The sequence below is a fragment of the Chlorocebus sabaeus genome, chromosome 8, assembly GCF_047675955.1.
Source record: "Chlorocebus sabaeus isolate Y175 chromosome 8, mChlSab1.0.hap1, whole genome shotgun sequence".
Lineage (NCBI taxonomy): Eukaryota > Metazoa > Chordata > Mammalia > Primates > Cercopithecidae > Chlorocebus > Chlorocebus sabaeus.
In genome coordinates this window covers 144,861,592-144,882,396 of record NC_132911.1, presented here as the reverse complement: position 1 = coordinate 144,882,396, position 20,805 = coordinate 144,861,592, and the positions used below count along the sequence as shown (strand labels likewise).

The following is a 20,805-nucleotide window of genomic DNA, read 5'->3' as shown; positions in this document are numbered from 1 at the left end:
CTGGGTTCCTCCAGAGGGGACAGGCCAGCACCTGGAGTGGTGCCAAGCCCACCGAGAGGTTCAGCAGTGACAGCTGTCGTTGGGTGTAGATGCTTGGTGCCAAGGTGCACCACCCCTCCCAGGGAAAGTGCACGGGGCAGGGCACCTTGCGCACCAGCATTGAGAGCGCCCCAGCAGGGGGCCCCATGTGGTTCTCGCAGCACTGAGCACCGTGGGTGGGAGGCACAGGCAGTGGTGCCATGGTGGGCTCTGCCTTTCCACTGGTCCCCTTAGAATGTGCCAAGTGCCAGTCCCAACGTGCAGACTTGGGCTTGTCTAAGCAGAGGGGAAAGATGGAGAAAGGAAGCCCCGCAGTGTCTTGTTGAGGATTGGAACACGGCCCCTGACACCACAGGGTGTAAAGTTAAAATCACGATGTCAGGCCACGAGGAACAGTCAAAGGCTTCTAGGCATAGTCCGTGACAGCTGTGTGGTTTGAGGGGCCGCCCTGGGTCCCAAGGCAGGCCAGCCAGGTGTGGGGGTTAGTAGGGGTCAGAGAGAGGCAGGGGGAGGCCTGACCTAGGGCTGGGGGCTGGCAACACAGGAGAGACCGGGGCCAGGGCTGCACAGGGGCCAGGGCAGCTGCAGGGGCTATAGGAGTCAGAGCTGAGGGCAGAGGGGAGGAGGCTTGCTGGTGGAGGAAGACCTGGGGCCAGGTCCCACCAGGCTCTGGAGGGGCCTAGGGGGCAAGGGTGGAGAAGCGGCCTCTGCAGGAGGACTGGGAGCCGAGGGCCTGGCCTGGGCCCAGCGGTTCCCCCAGTGCCCTGTCTCTTGTCTCCTGGGGTGAGAAGCCTCCCTTGTGGGGACGGCTGCCTGGTCCAGGGCTGCTCGGACCCAGCGTCTTCCCGTCTCCCAGGGCTGGCAGCGGGAAGGCAGGACAGGCCTGTGCACGCAGCACCTCCTCTAGATTGAGTGGGCTGGGTCGCACCTGCAGCTCCTCCCCGCCCTCCTGACACCCAGCCAGCGCTCGGGGCAGAAACCAAGTAGGAAGGTGACAACTGGAAGAGGGAATGCCTGGGTTTCTCACTTGGCACCGCTTTTAACCCGACTGTTGGCCTTTGTTGATGCAACACAGGGTGGCTAAAACTTGGATGGATAACTTCACTCTGCCTTTCTTGAAGAACCCACAGGCAGAGTTAGGGCGGAGTTAGGAGATGGGGCGGGAATTTCAAACCCTCGTGTTAAATAAAACCATGGACACTCTCAGAGGAATGTAACAGTGTAGTCTGTGACACATCAGTCACAGTGGATACAACTAGGATACAACTCAGTGTTATTAGACTTTTTTTTAAAAAAAGAAAAGGCAACCCTTGCTGGAGGATGGCAGCAGTGGAGGCTGACCCGTGATGTCGCACGTCGCACTGGTCAGAGGGGTGTGTGTAACTGCGCCCAGGAACAGAAAGCACGCTCAGAATGGAGAGCAGGGAGTCCCAGCAGAGAAACGGTAGCTACAGAAAAAGAGCCAAGTGGAAATTCTAGGTCTGAAAAATAAAGTATCAAAATAGAAAATGAACCACATGGGGTTAACAGCAGTTTGGAGAGGACAGAAGAGTCAGTGGACTTAATGATTCGTCAATGGAAATGTTCATATGGAGATTAAAGAAATGAAAAAAGAAATGAAGAATGCTCCAGGAAACAGAGGGACGATCTCAAAGGTCTGTCTGTCATGGGAACCTCAAAAGAAAGGAATTAGAGAATGGAACGTAAAACCTTTGCAGGGGCAGGTACAGTGGCTCACGCCTGTCAGCTCTTCAGGAGGCCGAGGTGGGCAGATTGCTTGAGCTCAGAAGTTTGAGACCAGCCTGGCCAACATGGCGAAACCCTGTCTCTACAAAAAATACAAAATCTAGCCGCCGGGTGTGGTGCACACCTGTACCCAGCTACTCAAGAGGCTGAGGCACAAGAATTGCTTGAATCTAGGAGGCTGGAGGTTGCAGGGAGCCGAGGTTGCACCATGGCACTCTAGCCTGGGTGACAGAGCAGGACTCTGTCTCAAAAACAAAACAAAACAAAACAAAAAAAACTCCACAGCTTTGAAGTAAGACATAACGGAATGTTTTCTAAACTTGGTGAAGTGTATAAATCTACAAATTCATGAAGCTCCAGAAAGCCCAGCCAGGATGTGTGCACAGAAATCCGTATCTAGGCTCGTCATTGTCCAACTGCTGAAAAGCAGCAGTAAAGAGAATCTTTAAAGCAGCCGGAGGAAAAGAGATCATTACATACAAGAGGACACTCATGGGAATCACCACAGCCGCCCTGTCAGAAACCAGGGGGTTCAGAACACAGTGGATCACATCTTCAAAGATCTGGGCTGGGAGGAATTAACCCAGAATTCTGTGTGCAGCAGAAATCTTCTTCAAGAATAAAAGAATAATAAAGAGAGTTCAGACAGAATCCAAGAGCATTTGTCGTCAGCAGAGCCCCTCCTATTAGAAATGCTAAAAAAACAACAAAACAAAAACTACAGAAAATCCTTCAGGCTTAAGAGAAGGGATATCAGATGAAAAGTCAGAGTTTTCAGAAAGGAAAGAGGACTGCTGGAAATGGTAAAGTGGGTTGGTTCAGGTCAGCTAGCATTCCAGCCCTCTATGGGTCAGAGGTCCCATCTGGTGCCAGACTGGGGTGAGTGGTGCGGAGGGAGGAGGGAGTGGTCTCTCGGGAGTGCATGTGGGCGGCTGAGGTGGCTTCAGTGCTGTGTGGAAAATGCAGGACCTGGCGTGCCCAGGGTGGGCGGGGGCCTCCTGGGTGGATGGCTCTCAAGGAGTTTGAAAAGTGACAGCAGAAGGGGTTCCCAGGCAGGGAGGTGAGAACCAGCGTGCTGCTAGAGGAGACAGAGCCCTTCTGGGAGCCCAATCCAGAGGAGCCAGGGCTGCACATGGGCTCCGCAGCTCTGCAAGGGGCCGCCTGGCACGGGTTTGCTGACATACTGGTACAATCTGCATGTGGTGGGAGTAATAACCACCTCCCATTCTTTCTGAAGTTTTGAGTGTCGCGCCCTCTGCGAGTTTTGATAAAGAGACTTTTCTGGGAAATAGGCTTCCTGATGGATAATTATTAACAAGGGCAGGGACTCGGCTCCAGTGAAGCTGAGGAACCCGGGTCTGCCATGTAAACTCTCACCCATCCAGCGGACATGCTCCACAGACTTCTCGCTTCCTGAAACATCAGTCCTTTCTGCTGACTTCAAGTAGGAATAAAATTCACCCTTCCTGAAGTTGTGCAAACACCTTAAATTCTCGGCCAAACGCATATTTTGGTGGACACATTAGCAATAATTTTAAAAGGTGCTTCCCTCCTCCTCTGAAAATGATTTCCTCCTCCCACACAAGCTTATTTTTCTTGCTAGTTCAACACAATATTCTCAATGGATTTTGGCAGTGTAAAATGTTAACCAGATGAACCGCTGGCGTGCCAAGCACCTTTATTTTGTGAGGAAGCGTTTTACTGACATACAGCATGGGGAGAGGGCACAGATCTCAAGTCCCCTGTGGGATGAATTGGCACCACGTGATTGGAGCGTGGGACTCCCATCCGGATCAAGAACAGACACCTGGCCCCGAAGTCCACCCCTCTTCAGCCACTGCCCCCCCCCACTGCCAAGGGCAGCCGGCACCCGAGTTCTCACAGTGGAGAGTCCTTTCCACGCCTTTGGACGTCACACGACAGGCGTCAGAGGTGTGTGGTCATCTGTGTGGGCTTCGCTCAGCACTGCGAGTGGGCTCGTGTGCACGGCTGCACGAGGCGGCTGCCCGTTCCCATGCTGTGGTGCTTGTGACTGCTGACATTGTGTGCCCGCCTGGTTGGCGATGGACACGCGGGTTTCTGTGATAGGGAGGCAGGTGTAAACTCAGGGACAGAGTTTGAAATCAGGTAACCCTGGGCGGAAATCCTAGCTGTGTGACCTGGGGTAGATTACCTAACCTCTCTGAGCTTCAGTTTCCCGGTCTACAATAGGCACAGTATTTCCTACCTCCCTGGATGGTCAGGAAGAGAATGTGAGCGTGGTAGGTGCCATCTGCAACCCTTTGGCTCCAGCTGGACACTTATGGGGCATCCCCCCCCCCCCCACTCAGTAGCCACACAGAACAGCCTTTTGCCGGCAGTGGGGACCCTCCGCAGGACCCTCTGTGGTACATTTTCAGCCAATGAGGTCCAGAAGTCGTGGGCCCTTCCTGCCTCTGTGAAGCTGCAGTCACCGTCCTGCTCTTGTAGACCGTCTGGTGTCAAGGGACAGTGGCCCTGTGCCTGCCACCCTCAAAGTGGCCTTCAGCAGCCCCGAGGCCCTGGTCAGCGCCAGCAGTGTGGAGGGGCTCTCAGCCCTGTGTCCAGCCCCGGGCGGGGCGCCCTCCATGTGCCTGCACAGTCAGTGTGTGCTGCCCCTTAGGCTGGGGCCTGTGCAGGTGGGGCCCACTGGCCCTCCAAGGCCTGGGTGCTTTTCTCTGGCCACCTGATGCTTATAGTTGGGGCCAGGTTGATTTCAGATCATCTGGCCTTGCAGAAAAAGGGAAGTCTACTCCGTGGAGACAACCTGAGCGGGGGGTGTGCGCATGCGTGCATGTATACAGAGGCACCTGCCTGTCGCGGGGCTCCCAGGCAGACTGTGGCAGAGCCCGGCCAGTGCCTGCGTGTGCGACGGCCCTCGTGTCCCTTGCAGGCCTTCCGGAGCAGTACTACAGCCTCACCTGGTTCCTGAGCCCCATCCTTGGCCTCATCTTCACACCTCTCATTGGGTCTGCGAGTGACCGGTGCACCCTGAGCTGGGGCCGCCGGCGGCCTTTCATCCTCGCCCTCTGCGTTGGTGTCCTCTTTGGCGTTGCACTTTTCCTTAACGGCTCTGCCATCGGTAAGTTTCTCGGCCACACCTGGCGTCCTCACAACACAGACGAGGGCCTGGCCCTGGGTAGCTCCACTCAGTAAAAGCTGAATGGTGTTGAATATTCAGGCTGACCCTCTGTGGGCCTGGCTGGGCTGCTGAGGCCGCCCTGGCGGTAATCACCCGTGGTAGCGCTGAAGCCGGCCCCATGTGGGAAAGCTGGAGGAACCTGTTCACAGGGAAACGCTTCCTGTTGTGATCATTTGTTTTTAATGCGTATCTGACACCACGTCCTGTTTCCAGCATTCTTTCAGAAATTATCTTTTCTTTTTTTGTTCTCCTTTTCTTCGACTTGGTGTTAAAATGTCCAGAACCTGGTTTGATGTTTGTGTTTTGCCTTCTTGGTTGTTGTTTCCTTTTGAATTAAAGCACCTCTGTGTGGGAAAATAGTTTTTGCCTTGAGGGCACCCATCAAAACTGTTAAAAACATTTTTCTGGCAACAGCTTTTTGAGACAGAGGAGCTTAATCTGTCTTCTGAACTAGAGGAACTTGCCCTGGGTCTGCACTGATGCAGAGGGAGCTGAGGAAGTTGAGCGGCAGGAGGAGAGGCCCTGGGATGCTTCTCAGAGCCTGAGTGGTCACTGGCCGTGGGGTGGGCTTTGTCGCCAACAGGCGATGCCTCTGATTGTGTGCAGGGGTGCGGCTGCCCTGGCGCCTGCTGGGCGCAGAGCTGCCGACCCCCTGCCTGTCTGTGTCCCTCAGGAGCAGCCCTCCCCTCCCCACCATGACCGAGATGCGGGGGGAACAATGTGGCTTCCCAGGGCTGTGTCCTTGGGGGTGGTCCTGCCCAAATGTGACCCAGAGGCAGCCAGCTTGGGAGTCCCAGCCCCTCTGCCTCGGAGCCGTCGCCTGCCCGTGGTCTGAGGAGGCCAGCAAGGACCACCTGGGCAGAAAGCCCGTCTCCCGCACCTCCCGAGATGGGGCAGGTGTATCTGCGTTCAGGCTAATCACAGCACCTTGGGCCTGGGTCCCAGGCCCTGGCCCGCAATCCTCTCATCTTGTCAGGAAGGCACTGCGTGTCTCCCTGATGGGAAGTGGAGACCCAAGTTGAGCCTCAGCCATCAACACTGATCTGGATTCAGGGCCAGACTCCCCTGAGGCAGGAGGGACATGTGTGGGGACAGCTGCTTTTGAGTGCCGGCAGCCCACTGCAGGAGGACTCGTAGGTGAGGCGAGGCCACTGGCACCTTCCTCTGCAGAGCCTGAACCCAGGCTGCCCTGAGAGTTTGTGTGCAAAACCCCCAGATTTTGGGGCATCGCTTCCTTTCAGACCTAGATCAGGCCCAGCAAGACCCCCTGCGCCTGCCTTGCAAAGTCTTGTCAGTGTACCCCGCGGATTGTCTGTGGCGTGAGCACTTTTCCCCGTGGGCGTCTGCTCTACCATGTGTGGCCTTCTTAGCAACACTGAATTCATGCTTCCAGCACAGCAGCCGTCCTCTGACGGCCACGGTCGAAAGGTCCATTCTAACCCTTTCTGTTTGAAAAAATGTCAAGGGCAAGTGAACCCTTGGAGGTGCGGTAAACAGCTAACTGAATGGGGAGAAAAACACTGGAACACACAGAAGTGTGTAAAACAAGCCCAGCTCCTTTCCACTACCTTTGTGCCTAAGAGCCTCTCTCTCTCTCTTGCACAGGAAGGCTGGCGTGGTTTTGTGGCCGTGCCCCCTCCGCATGCCCCTTCCATGTGGCTGTTTGCTCTCAGGCCCACCCTGGCCAGTGCTTGAGTACCTGACCGCCCTTCTGTGTGCTCTGCGCAGGTCTGGCCCTCGGCGATGTCCCCAACCGGCAGCCCATGGGCATCGTGCTCACGGTGCTGGGGGTGGTGGTCCTGGACTTCAGCGCCGACGCCACGGAGGGGCCCATCCGCGCCTATCTGCTGGACGTGGTGGACAGTGAGGAGCAGGACATGGCCCTCAACATCCACGCCTTCTCTGCCGGTAACGCTCCTGCACCGAGCCAGTGTGGCTGGGCTCCAACGTGCCTGGACCTGGTGTGGGGAGGGGACGGGAGCCTGTGTTGTCAGCGCTGCCTCATCAAGCTGCATGGAGGGTTGAAGCAGTGGGCAGGGTCTCAGGAATGAAAGGTAACCAGGGGCAGCCCCTCCTGACCACTGAGCACAGTAGGGCCGAAGCACTGAGGAGCCTCTGGGGCAGGAGGCCAGGCCTGCAGGGAGTGATGTGCATGCTTGCACAGTGAACCTCCCGGCCCTGCCCTGACATCGCCCTCCAGCAGGGTGTGCTCCCACCCAAGGTGAACGTGGCTGGCTCCTGATGCAGAGGGAATGCCCGTCAGTGCAGAGAGGCGTCCACTTGTGTCCGCCCGGGGGTAGTCTGCCCTTCACTGATCAAGCGGCAGTTCTGTTGGGTCGGAATTCTCAGACCCAGGGGCAGCTGCAGTTTCTTATTTTGTTTTTCCTACTGCTTTCTCCTTCTCCATCCCCTGACTCCTATCATGAGGGCATCCCTGGCCCCCTGTTAGAGGGAGAGGCCTTCCCAGAGCTTTCCCCCCGTGGCCTGGTGCCACCGGCTCACTGACTGCTGCTTCCTCCCACGCAGGCCTCGGCGGGGCCATCGGCTACGTGCTGGGTGGGCTGGACTGGACCCAGACCTTCCTGGGCAGCTGGTTTCGGACCCAGAACCAGGTGCTCTTCTTCTTCGCCGCCATCATCTTCACAGTGTCCGTGGCCCTGCACCTGTTCAGCATCGAAGAGGAGCAGTACAGCCCACAGCAGGAGCGCAGCACTGAGGAGCCCGGCGCCCTGGACGAGGGCGAGCTGCACAGCATCCCTGCCTTCCCAGACGAGGTGCAGTCGGAGCACGAGCTGGCCCTGGACTACCTGGATGTGGACATCGTGCGCAGCAAGAGTGACTCGGCGTTGCACGTGCCGGACCCCGCACTGGACCTGGAGCCCGAGCTGCTCTTCCTGCATGGCATCGAGCCCTCCATCTTCCACGACACCTCCTACCCTGCCACCCCCAGCAGCACCAGCCAGGAGCTCTCCAAGACCAAGCTGCCCCGCCTGGTCACCTTCCTCAAGGAAGCCGCCAAGGAGGACGAGACTTTGCTGGATAATCACTTGAATGAAGCCAAAGTCCCCAACGGAAGCGGCTCCCCCACAAAGGATGCCCTCGGCGGCTACACCAGGGTGGACATGAAACCCTTGGCCACGTCGGGCTCCATGCGGCGGCGGCGGCATGCGTTCCGCAGGCAGGCCTCCAGCACCTTCTCTTACTATGGCAAGCTCGGGTCCCACTGCTACCGCTACCGGCGAGCCAACGCGGTGGTGCTGATCAAGCCGTCGCGCAGCATGAGCGACCTGTATGACATGCAGAAGCGGCAGCGGCAGCGGCACCGGCACCGGAACCAGAGCGGGGCCACCACCTCCAGCGGGGACACCGAGAGTGAGGAGGGGGAGGGCGAGACCACCGTGCGCCTGCTATGGCTCTCCATGCTAAAGATGCCCAGGGAGCTGATGCGGCTGTGCCTCTGCCACCTCCTCACCTGGTTCTCCGTCATCGCCGAGGCCGTGTTCTACACCGACTTCATGGGCCAGGTCATCTTCGAAGGCGACCCCAAGGTGAGTGCTCAGCCACCAGAGCGGGGCTGCCCTCTCTGCCCACCTGCGGGTCACTGAGAAGCTCACGGGCTAGGCCGGGAGGCCTCTTCCTTGTGCCCACGCATGTCAGGGAGGCCGCAGGGTGCCTCCTGTGCAGGTGAGGGACCCACGGCCGGCAGCTAGCCCACACTCTCCTCTGGGAACTTGGTGCGGGCCATCCTGGGGTCACGGGGTGGGTTGCAGTGAGGCCCGTGGTGAGCAGTCGTGAATGTTGATTCTGGTGTGAACGGGGTGTCTGTTATTGTGTGTCAGACTACCCCAAAACGCAGCTAAGATAATGGCCTGCTGTCGCCCACGCCAGGCTCATTGGCGGCTCTTCTGGTCCCTGTGGTAACGGCTGGGTCCCACCTGTGGCTGCGTTTGCCAGGAGAACCAAGGTGCCCTCAGCACGTGCTCGGGCCTCCTCTCTCCATACGGTCCCTCCATTCCTGGGTCCAGTCTGAGCTGCTCCATGCAGTGGCTCCAAGGGCTATGGCAGAGGCTGCGGGAGTGTCACTTCTGCAAATCCAGACTAGTCCAGACTGGGGACAGGGGAGCGCACAGAACGCTCCGCCTCTCGCTGCAGTGGCAGAGTGTCACATCACAGACCATTCGTGGTCTGGGAGGCATGGAAATGCTTTACAGATAGCAACCGACTTGGGGTGGGCTCTCCTCCTGGATGGGACTTTCCCGTCACTGGTCTTAGAATGAGCAGCCGGCCAGCAGTTCCCATGGGAAATACGCTCCTGGGCCTGGAGGGCCTAGCAGATGCCCTCGTCAGCCCGTCTCATTTCCGGAACAGGCCTCCTCGAACTCGACCACCTGGCAAGCCTACAACGCCGGGGTCAAGATGGGCTGCTGGGGCCTGGTCATTTATGCCGCCACTGGTGCTATTTGTTCAGGTAAGAGATCCCCAAGTCAGGTCAGCACTCGCACCCCAGAAAACTCTCAGCGATTAGAAATGCGGACAAGAGAATCCTGCACCTTAGAAGCTGGGGCCATCAGTCATACCCTGATTTCTGGGTCCCTCAGAACAGGACTGTCCCTTGGGGAGAAGCATCGAAATTCCCATTTCCTCATTTTAGGGAAAAAGGCCTCTGTGGGCTGGCACCAGGAGCAGTGTGTTTTGAGACCCCCTTTGGGGCCTGTCCTGCTTGTGCGGTCCCATGATGCCGTCCCATGTCAATGGCGCCTCCTGACATGCTGTCCCTGGCCCCAGCACAGAGCTGGATGGAGGCCTGGCGATCAGAGCGGTGGTGGAGCAGGGCCCAGGCACGTTTCACCCTGAGGGATGGGGCTGGGGTGGCAGGCTTCCATCCTGCAGCGAGGCTCACCAGGAACCAGGGGTAATTGGGTCGGGGGTCTCTGAGCCGAGTGCGAATCGGGCTGGCCCGCCTGGACTCCGAACATGGGAAGGCCAGCTTCATTTCAGCCTCAGCTGGATGTGAGGATGGCCGAAGTAAATGCCTCTTGGTCAGTGGCAACCAGCGCAATGGTAAACGGCGTTGCCACCACTTGAACAGAAGAATTCTCAGCAGAGCACTTTCCCAGAGGAGGTGACATCTGAGCCGTCAGGTCAGGAAGGGTGAGGGAAGAACAGAGCAGTGCCCATGAGAAAAAACAGCAAAAATGCATGTTCCCAAGGCAGGACTGTCCACTGCTGCCCACATCAGGAGAAGAAATAGTCCCGGGTGTACAGCCAGAGAAGGCCCTGAGTGGACCCAGATTGGCCTGGCAGGGCAGGAAGGCCCCTGGGAGCTGCAGGAAGGGCCGGGTTATGAGGTCTGGGACAAGGAGGGCCGACTTCTGTCTGTGGTGCTGGAGCCACTGGGCATCCCGGCGGGCCCGAGAGCTTACAAGCAGGTGCTGGAGGCCTGTGCTGGCTGTGCGTGCCTGAGCGGGTCTGGGTTCAGCTGGAATGAGTGGAGGTCACGGGAAATGTGGGGGGTAAGGGAGGGATGGTGGAGGGAGCCTGACAGGAGCCAGCCACCTGCCCACTGTCCCTGTCCCTGTTCCCCTCTCTGCAGCCCTGTTACAGAAGTACTTGGACAACTACGACCTGAGCGTTAGGGTGATCTACGTGCTGGGGACGCTGGGCTTCTCTGTCGGCACAGCCGTGATGGCCATGTTTCCCAACGTCTACGTCGCCATGGTCACCATCAGCACCATGGGCATCGTCTCCATGAGCATCTCCTACTGCCCTTATGCCCTGCTGGGCCAGTACCACGACATCAAGCAGGTGCGTCCCACTGTAGCTATGAGAGCTGCGCTCCAGCCTCCTGAGCGCCTTCCCTCCACACAGAGCAGAGCCCTGCACTTCATGACACAGATGGCCCTCCTCCCTCTCCGGTTCTGAGATGGCCCCTTCCAAAGCCCACAGAGCCACCACCTGCCCCTGGTCGGTCCCCGGCCACAAAGGGTCTTTTCCTTTAGCCATTCCCACCCCCTAGCACCTCCCAGAGGCTTCTGGAGGCAAAAGCACGTCCCTGCCCCTTCGGTCCCCTCAGGCCCAATCACTTTTCCCCGAGGGGGAAGCTCCAGCCCAGCCGTGTCCACTTGGATGGGAGGAAAACCACCCAGGTATGCCTATACTTCCTGGTAGCCACATTTAGAAAGTGAAAAGGCCAGTGAAAACCATTTTCATAGCATATTTTATCTAACCTGGTGTATCTAAAACATTATTTCAACATGTACTTACGAAAAAAGTCATTGCGATACCTTACACTCTTGCTAATCGTTGAAATTGAGTGCATGTTACATCAGAGCACATCACAGATGAGACAAGCTTTATCTCAAATGCCCAGTAGCCACAGCACAGGCAGACTCTTGCCTCTTTCTGGACTTTATGCAGCTGAAACATCTGGATTCTTCCTCTGGGATTCACTCACTTGCTTGCTGGCGGCAGCATGGCCAGGCTTTTCATGTCACAGTGTGTGGCCAGATGCACCCTGCTTTGTGGACCTTTGGGTGCTTCCAGGTTGGGGCTGTTGCAGGTAGCACTGCAGGAATGTCCCTTGCCATAAACACCTCCTGTTGTTCCCATGCTCTTGGTTGGTAGTCTCCTTGGAGAAGATGTGGTGTGTGTGGTTTGAGGTAGGGATTCAAGACTTTCATTTTTTTCCCTACATATGGGTGTCTGCCCAGGTCATGACCCAGTGCTGTTCCCTGGCCCTCTGTGCAGTGCCATCTTTGCCATAAATTGGGCTTCCATGTAAGCGTGTGTTTCCGCTTTCTTCTCTTCCGCTAGTATGTCTATTCTTGGACAAATGTCAACTGTCTCAAACTAGTTTTATAATAAGTCCTGAAAACTGGTAGTAGAAATCCCTCAACTTTGTTCTTCTTCAAGATCGTCTTGGGTATTCTTAACCATTTATTTGTCATCTAAATGTTAGGCTCAGCTTATGGGCTTTTAAAATTAAAAACACATTATATGGGTCAATTTGGGAGAGTGAATGACTTTGTAGTATGGAACTTCCTATCCCTAAGTGTGACATACCCTTCTATTATTAATCCTCAGTGCATCTGGAGATTCTTTGGGCCGTCTACTTACACAGCCACATCATCTGTGTCTAATGAGTGCTGTTTTCTCCTTCCTGATCCTTCATACCTGTTATTTATTTTCCTTGCCTTCTTGGAATGGCAGGAACCTCCAATACTAAATACATAGAAGTGGTGTTTGCTCTTTCAAACCCAACAGGGGAATATTTAATATCTTACTAGGAAGTATGATGCTTTTTTTTTTTTTTTGAGATAGAGTCTTGCTCTGTTGCCCAGGCTGGAGTGCAGTGGTGTGCTCTCAGCTCACTGCAACCTCCGCCTCCCAGCTACTCAGCCTTCTGAGTAGCTGGAATTACAGGCGCCTGCCACTACACCTGGCTAATTTTTGTATTTTTAGTAGAGACGAGTTTTCACCATGTTGGCCAGGCTGGTCTCGAACTCCTGACCTCAGGTGATCCACCCGTCTCGGCCTCCCAAAGTGTTGGGATTACAGGTGGAAGCCACTGTGCCCAGCCCAGAAGTATGATGCTTTATTTGTGTTTTTCTGAGAATGCGTCCATTTCATCTGCACTTTCAAAATTATTAGCATTAAATTGTTTTCTTATGATCTAATGTGATGGAACCTACAGTGATAACACCTTTTTCCTCCTGTATTAGTTATCTGAGACTTTATTGATTTTATTTGTGTTTCAAAGAACCTTTGGTGTCTCAGTCCTCCCTGCCGCGTGTCCGCGTGCTTGCGCGTTCGTTGCCACCCTTTGCTGTCTCCTGCCTTCCGTTATGTCTTGGTTTAATTTGCTGTTGCTCATTTCTTACTCTGATTTCCAGCCTAATATTTGCATTTAAGGTCAGTTTTACTCTACACACGTCTTTAGCTGCACCGTGCAGGTTTTAATGTTGTGTTTACTTTTAAAAGATTTTTATAATTTTCGTTGTGATTTCTATTTTGAACCATGAATTATTTAGAAGGACATAGATGGATTTCTGACATTTGGGCTTTTTCCAGTTGTCATGTTGTTACCGATTTCCAGTGTGATTCCTTAATGGCTAGAGAACATACCCCATGTGACTGCAGCCTTACAGTTAGCTGAGGCTTCCTTTGTGGCCCAGCACATCACGCATGTTGGTAAATGTTCCATGTGCGCTTGGAAAGAATGTGGGTCCTGCATCTAGTGCCCCGTCTCTGTCAGTGAGGTCAGCCTTGACATTGCTTAGCTCTTCTCTCCTCTTGTTGCTTTTGTCTGTTTTATGAAAGGTGTATTACAGTCTCTCACTGTGATTATGGCACACACATTCAGAGCTGCTTGAGCTCCTTGAGACTCAAGGCCAGGTTCCTGGGAAGCCCACGTCCCGATTGGATTGACAGAGTTGCTTCCACGCCTGCCCTCTCCTTGAGCTAGAACTTCCCACCTCTCCCGCCTGCAGTGCTGGGCAGGAATTGGGGGCTGAGGGTGCTCAGGCAGGAGTGGTTGCCAAGAGACTCGGTGGAAGACAGGTCATGTTTCCAGGCTTCTGGGTTAATACAGTTTTGAAGTGCTGGTGGCGGCTACCTTCTCCAGCCACTCACCGCCTTATGTTTCCTCTCTTGCAGTATGTCCACCACAGCCCCGGGAACTCCAAGCGAGGGTTTGGCATAGATTGCGCCATCCTGTCCTGCCAAGTGTACATCTCACAGATCCTGGTGGCCTCCGCTCTCGGGGGCGTGGTCGACGCAGTGGGGACTGTCCGCGTCATCCCCATGGTGGCCTCTGTGGGCTCCTTCCTGGGCTTCCTGACGGCCACATTCCTGGTGATCTATCCTGACGTGTCAGAGGAGGCCAAGGAGGAGCAGAAAGGCCTGTCTTCCCAGCTGGCCAGCGAAGGCGGGGCCGGTGGGAGCAGCGAAAAGCCCACCGCGCTAAAGCTCACGCGGAAGGAGGGCCTGCAGGGACTGGTGGAGACGGAGTCCGTGGTCTGAGCCACACTCCCGTTTACGCACATTCCACCGGGCGGGCGGGCGGGCGGGTGGGTGGTGGGGCCAGGCCACAGGCGGGAGCAGAGACACTGCGGAACCCTGCAGCTGCTGTGGCAGACCCGGCAGTGCGGGCCAGAACCCCTCCGCCCCCATAGCCACGATTCAGCAGTTGTAGCGTAGGTTTGAGCTGCTAGGCAAAAATACCACACTAACCACTTTTTCGATAATTAAAAAAATCATTTGAAATATTTTTTTTAATTGAAAAAGATCTTTTAATTTCAGCTCTTTTATTCTGCAGGTATATTATTCTGCATGTTTTAAAATTATATAAAACATTTATATAGATAATAAGCAATTTAGAAAAAATAAGATTTTACATTTCTAAAATTACAATTGAAAACAAAATCTGACATTCTCTGCTACGTCTTATCTGAATGCTTCAGATAATGGTAGTGTAGCCAGTGACTAAAGTATTTTTACCAAATTTCCTCTCTGTAGACGCCTGCAGGTATTGACGTCTGTCAGATCTCGTCGTGTTGGCTGGTGCCGCAGCTGTTGGAGAGTCTTTTTCTTTATGATTATTTTAGAAAAAAAATTTTCTTTTCCGCAATGTGGTTTTCTTAGAAGAACAACATGTGTTTTCCTCAGCGAGTTTGACACATTGTGCCCAGGGCAGCCCTGTCCTTGGGCAGCGGCCGCACACCAAAGCTGGGAGGAGGCTGGTCCGGGAGGCCTGGGCAGAAGACAGTGATTCGCAGGGGCGGCTCCCGGACACCGTGCCCGGGGATGGGATGGGCACCACCTGGGGGCGGAGCGTGAGCCCCAGACAGGCTCCTGCGTGCGCGCAAGAGTGTGTCTGCGCCCAGCCACAGGACGCCGCTGGTCCCATCTGAAGGACTCCTAGGAGGCCTGGTTGCCCCTCCAGACCCCTCCCAACATCGGGGAAGGAAATGTTGACTTTCACTGCACTTTGATGCGTCTCTAAACCATTTTCTGGGGATTCCTGAGAGCAGAGCTCCCGGTGGGCCCTGCCTCCCCCGCCGCAAGGCTACCTCGGGTGTGTGGATGTGCAAGGGCCTCCCCGCTTGTGAAGGGGACATGCGTGCTGGAACCTGTCAGAACTCCATGCCTTCCTCGCCTGCTCACCTGTTCGACGCTGGAATCAGGACAGGTGCAAAGGGAAGCATACGTCTGGGACAGCGAAGGCCCATGTCACTGGAGGGTTCCGCACAGTCGTTCTGGTTTCAGCAAATAAGCAAAACTCGGGCAAGTACTGCAGCTATTTGGAAATGTTTTCCAAACCACAGTCTCTTTAGAACTAAGCCGTTTCTGCTCTTCTGATTTGAAATGGTCAGTGTAAGCTTACTGAGATCAGGAGACGGAGGCCCCGCACATCACACGGATAAAGTCAGACAATTGTAATACTTTTGCTGCCTCAAGTTGTTTTTTAAATAAAGTACTTTGAAATGCATGAGAATCATGCTGCAATATAATCATTCTAGAGCAAATATATATATACACACATATATATATTTCAAGATGAAGCTAAAGCAGTTTTGGAATAAATTACTTGAATTTTCTGTGTATTTAAAGGAACAACTGTTTAATGTACTTGATGGGCCTCTGGTCTTGCCATGTCTCCTGCCGCTGGTGGCACTTTGTAGATTGTGTGTTTGTGTCCGGGTGGCAGTTGGGTGCCTGCTCACGTGTGGTGTGTCCGCCAGGCCACGGTGTTCCAGGATCGCAGAGGACTGACTTCAAGACTTCAAGAACATTTCTGTATGTGTGGAAACTTGAGAATGGCCTTGTGAATCTCATGCTTGGACAGGGCGAGTCCGACTACTGAAAGTGCTGCCAGCTTTGCTGCGAGCCCTCCGGCCAGTGGGAGCCCTGTGGGCTGGGCACTCTGGCCCTTCTTCTCTGGGGGATGGCACCCCTGGCTTCCTCACCTCAGCCGGGCGTCTGTGGCAGCTCACTCTATGCAACTTGATCCTCTAGTGGCTTTAAGACTGTAGGTCCCTTCTCTCAGACCTGGCTGTGCTTGTCAGGACCTCAAGGCGCAGCCCCCATCTTAGCTGGTTTCTCCAGCTTCTCATCCTGAAGACTGTAAAACAGATGGAGGCAAGAGAGCAGCATACGTGGGGTGGCAGTGGCCTCACCCGAATCAAGATCTGACCCAAACCTCACCAAACATGGGTTCAGCTGGGGGCCACCCCTTGCCCAAGGCTTCCCACCCTCATCTGAAGGCCCAGGGACTGGATCCAGGGCTCACCAAAGCCGATTCCTCGCCAGCTGGGAGTGCAGAAGTCTCAGGGCCTGGCTGCGACTTGAGTTTGAGGAGGAAGAGGGGCTTCGCAACCCCCATCTGAACAGTGTGTGAACCCTTGAGATCCCAGCCTCGACTAATCTGAAGTAAGGATAACAAAGGCCATTCAGTGCCCTGCACATGACCTTGCCACAGTCGCTGTCAGAGTATGAATGCGCCGGAAGCCAGGGCCAGCCAGGGACAGGCGTGACTGTCAGGTGCTCCTTGGTGACAGGAGTCAGTGGCTGCACACTTTGTAGACTCGTCAAGTTATCAGCCCTTCAGGTGTTTGCAAGCAAAGCCCTTCTTAGTGTGCAGGTCAGTGTGCGGACCCCAAATGAGGGCACCGCGGGAGCTGGTGTCCGGGGTCAGTAGAGTCGGTTTCTGGAGCTGCCTTCCTGGGAGGCAGGCATGGGTGACCAGGGCCCTCACAGCGCGTGTGGGCCCGGCCTGGCCACAGCGAGGACCAGAGCGCCGCATCCTTTAGCCTCAACGCCTCCCTTGCACTGAGATTATTTCCAGATTGCACTCACTTGAAACTGTCCGTGTCGTCACCTTGTGTCTTAAGCCGAGAAGGGCAGGCGGGCCGGCTGTCTTGTCTGCAAAGCGCCATTGTTCCCGCAGCTTGTGTTGGTCAGGCTGCAGCTCAGGTGTCTGTGGCTTCTAACCTTGTACCTCAGATAGATGCAGTACCAAGGCGGGGCTGGGGACACTGGTCAGTGTCAAAGGGGAGGTGCTCTGGCTGGCAGCCTTGCCCCAGAGGAAGAGGAGGCCGTGCAGGTGTCCCTTGGGGAAGGTGGCCAGCTATCCAGTGCTGAGGACGCAGCTGAAGTATGGCTCATGGCACCCTTGGGGTTTGGGCTGTGCAGGCTGGTGTCCCAGGTGCCTCTGCACGCTGGCTGGAGTGTCGGGCAGGGTGTTGGTGCGTCGAGTCTTGTGTGATGCGCACAGACCGGTTACCAAACCAGGAGAACGTTGGTCTCGTTTGTGGTGGTTTTGTTCCCCATACAAGTCAGCTAAGTAAAGAATCTTTTGACAAGCTTCCCCTTAACACACGGCAGAAGTTTCCAGGTGCCGGAATGCGAGCTGGTGGGAAGGGGCAGAGGCTGTGAGCTCCCAGCTGGGCTGGTCTTCCCGTGACCCCTTTCCCAGGTCTGTCGACAGACTGGCATCATGACGTTCCTGGCGGCTGAAGAGCTAGCTTTGAAGTGTTGTTTTTCTCACTCCCAGGCAGGGGTCTTAGCTGGAATCATCCGACCTGCCACTGAACATGCCAGCGCTGTGTGCTGTCTCTTGGACACCTGCCCTTGAAAACTTCAGGCGCCCGGGAGAAGCACTCCGTCCAGTCCTGTCCCCTGGGGGGAGGCAGGGCCGCTGAGCCCTCCTCAGATGGTTAGTGGCTTCCAGCAGCTCTCAGGAGTGTTTCCTGAAGGCCCCAGGTGTGGAGGACTTGGTCTGTGACTATCTAAAACTCCAGAGCTGAACAGGAAGCCGCCCTTGCAGCAACAAGAGGGGTGGAAGGGGTGCTGCGGGCTGCCCTCGGCTCTCCCACCTCTGGGGCGGCGATGTTCAGGTGACATGTTTGAAAAATACTCAAAGATAGCAATTCTTCCTTTCTATGGCTAATGGTTTGTGCAGCCACCAGCGATGGCGGCCCCTATTAGAGACCCAGTTTGTAAAACACCAAATACTGCTGTCCACACTAGACATTAACCGGCTTCAGAAAAGATGGACACCTTTTCCCACGCTGTTTCGCTTCTGCCTCAACTTTGGTCCAGCTTTAGCCACCACACAGCGTGCGAGGGACTGCTGCTGCGGAATCAGCCGCATCTGTCCCTCCACCTCCCACCAGCACATGCCGCTTCTGAGAGACACCAGCTCCCTGCCTCCAAGCCTGCTACCACAGGCCTGTCGTGAGGGACCCCCGCTTCCGAGAGCTCCTGGGGGGGGGTTCTGCCCTTCACCACCTGGGAAAGGTGTCAGTTCAGTTCCGGGTTGAAGAGGCCCGTGCACACAGCATGTTGGGGACCCAGCCTAAAGTTCTTGTCACCTCTTCATGCAAAGCCAGCCATCACTCTCCAGCCAGATTCCCCAAACCTCAAGGTGGCCCCTTGACCAGCCCCTCCTTGGGGCCTCCAGGAGGACTGAGCACCCCTCCCAGCGGCATCCCCTTGCCCTCCACAGGGCTGCCAGGGGCACGTCGCAGGGGCACTGTGGACTGAAACCAGCCCCTGGTGACAGAACGACCCGTTTGTTGGAAATGCCTCGTTGCCAGAGGAACTCCCCAGGCATCTCGGAATGAAACTATTTAGTTCCATTGTGAACTGGCCACAGGACAGCTTTTTATCAACTTATTAAGTTGGAGCACTATAATAGCTCTTGCTGATTTAGCAATGGTGTAAGTGTGTGTTAAACACATAATGTTACATTTTATGAGGAGGTCGTAAGGAAGGGTCGTATCACTCGACTCTTTTCTATTAGTTGGGTGACAGTGGCCTCATGTTTGTGTCTGTGTGTACACAGAGCCCTTGGGTTCTGCTCTGTTTCTTTGCCAGGTGAATGTTTGTGGCATGCGCTGCTGTCCGCGCCCCTCTATCCTGCACAGGGTTCAGCTGTGCAGTGCCCTGATTTCTTCCATGCACAGAGAACCTCCTTGCGTCTGTTTCTCTGTTCCTCTGTGGCTGACTCAATAAACTTTTTCCCTCTGACATGATGATGTGGGTGTGTCTGTCACTTCCCTATGGTCTCCTGCCTTCTGCCTTCCTGGAGCCTAGTGGGTCTAGTAGGCTGAGGCCTGCAGAGAGGAGCCAGGCCCAAGTATGACAGCATTTGTTCCCCCGAGACCCTGTCAGCTTGCAAACCTGGGGCCTGTCGCTGCAACCCACACACAGGCCCCCTCAGCCGTAGCCCCTCCATGGGTGCTTCTTGTGCCTGGAGGTGTGAGGGGTCTTGGCTCAGGCAGGGTTGAGGCGTAGGCCTTCTGCAGGCCTGTTCTGGTGGAGTCAGGGTCGGGCCCGCGGTCTACCTCTGCTGAAGGGTTCCTGACTGTCTCTGAAGCCAGTGTCCTAAGGAGGCAGCCTGTTTGCTGTTGCTGCCAGCAGGAGTGGCCATGCTGGGCTGAGGACGGGGCGCCCGGTGTGTGCGCCTGGCTTTGGCACCCCAGGGGACGTTAACGGGGTCCTGGGGCGGCGGGAAGAGCGCTCCATTGACCTTCCTACAGGCAGAGTGAGTCATCTCTGTCCTCTGGCACCTCACTGAGGGTTGTGGCTGGCAGTTGGCAGTGAAGGAAATGAAAGGGAGGGGACTTGCCCCAGGTTACCCGGCAGCTGGGGTTTGAATCCGGAAGCGAGTTTTCTTCAGTGGCTCTTCTGATTTGTGGGGCATGGAAGGGGTCCCAGCAGAGCGGGGGTGTGGGGTAGAAGGGATCTGCTTAGGCTAGGGAGAAAGGGAGGAGGGACTTTGATAGTTGGGGGGTGTCACCCCAGGGCTCCTGGATGGGACCTGTGCAGTTGGGGGCCCACGGAAGCCAGGAGCCTCCGGACCTGGGTACAAGTCCCAACTGGGCCACTCTGGCGCCCAGTTACCTGGGCGCCCTGCTGCAAAACGCAGGCTGATCGTCCTGTCGTGGGGACTAAAGGGATGGCCACCGTCCTTCGGCCAGATGGGAGTGGGGCGGAGAGCCAAGGCCGCCCAGACTCCGCAGCCAAGACCCCATTTGCCCTCTGGGACTCCGCTTGCCCTCTGGGACTTTGCCCGGCAACCTGCCCGACGCCGTGGCTGATGAGAGCCCACGGCGTCCCCCGTCGTCCTCCCTGTACGCGCAGCCCCGCCCTATCCCGCCCCGCCGTCCCTGGCAGGGAGGGGCCGCGGAAGCCTCCGCCCACCATGGCACGCCCCGCGCCCCCAGAAGTGGGGCTGGGCTTGGGGAACACAGGTGGAGGCTCACAGCCGCGGAGGGCGGCAGGACCCAAAATCCAGGCGCTTCCTTCCCAGGTGGAGGAGGCAGCCAGCGAGAACAGCTTCCTGCAGGGGACGCCCGGCCATCGCACCACTGCGGCCACGGGGACGCTCCCCGCCGGGGCGGGCCTGGAGCAGTGGGAGCCCGAGACACCGGGAGCCCCCGCACCCCTGTGGCCGCCCGGGGCCCAGTGCCTGTGGGCAGGGAGGTGGAATAGGCACCCCACGAGGACCCCCGCCCCCGGGTCGTGGGCGGCCATGACGGCGGGGCAGGGGCCAGGGGCGTGTGTTTCTCCGCCCCCCTAGCTGCCTCACCTGGGGCGGGTGCCTGGCCCGCCTGAGCGAGCACCAGACCTGCACCCCGCCAGCGCGCCCCCAAGCGACCAGGCTAGGAGCGGACGCCCGGCGCTGCGCCCCTTTCCTGGCCTTTCCCCAGGATGCTCACCAAGGATGAGCCCTGTGTGCCCAACGGCCATCACAGGGCAGGAAGAAGTCGCCAAGACAGAGAATCGGTGCCCCAGGCCTCCCAGCCCGCAGTCTTTTTGTTTGTGTGTGTATGTTTGTTTATTTTTGAGACAGT

The 20,805-nt window shown here is 56.2% G+C and overlaps 1 protein-coding gene across 2 annotated transcripts in view; it reads left to right on the top strand.

The window, feature by feature from the left end:
• Positions 1–13,994, top strand: part of SLC45A4 (solute carrier family 45 member 4) — a 94,320-nt gene extending 80,326 nt beyond the window's left edge. The window contains exons 3-8 of one of the 2 annotated variants that reach the window (XM_008001647.3): positions 4,697–4,885; positions 6,674–6,853; positions 7,472–8,493; positions 9,314–9,413; positions 10,539–10,750; positions 13,601–13,994. In XM_008001647.3, the coding sequence (XP_007999838.1) occupies positions 4,697–4,885; positions 6,674–6,853; positions 7,472–8,493; positions 9,314–9,413; positions 10,539–10,750; positions 13,601–13,966 (2,069 nt within the window). In that variant the 3' untranslated portion in view covers positions 13,967–13,994. The remainder of the gene's footprint in view (positions 1–4,696; positions 4,886–6,673; positions 6,854–7,471; positions 8,494–9,313; positions 9,414–10,538; positions 10,751–13,600) is intronic. The other variant, XM_073018420.1, reaches the window with a different exon arrangement.
• The last annotated feature ends 6,811 nt before the right edge of the window (positions 13,995–20,805 follow it).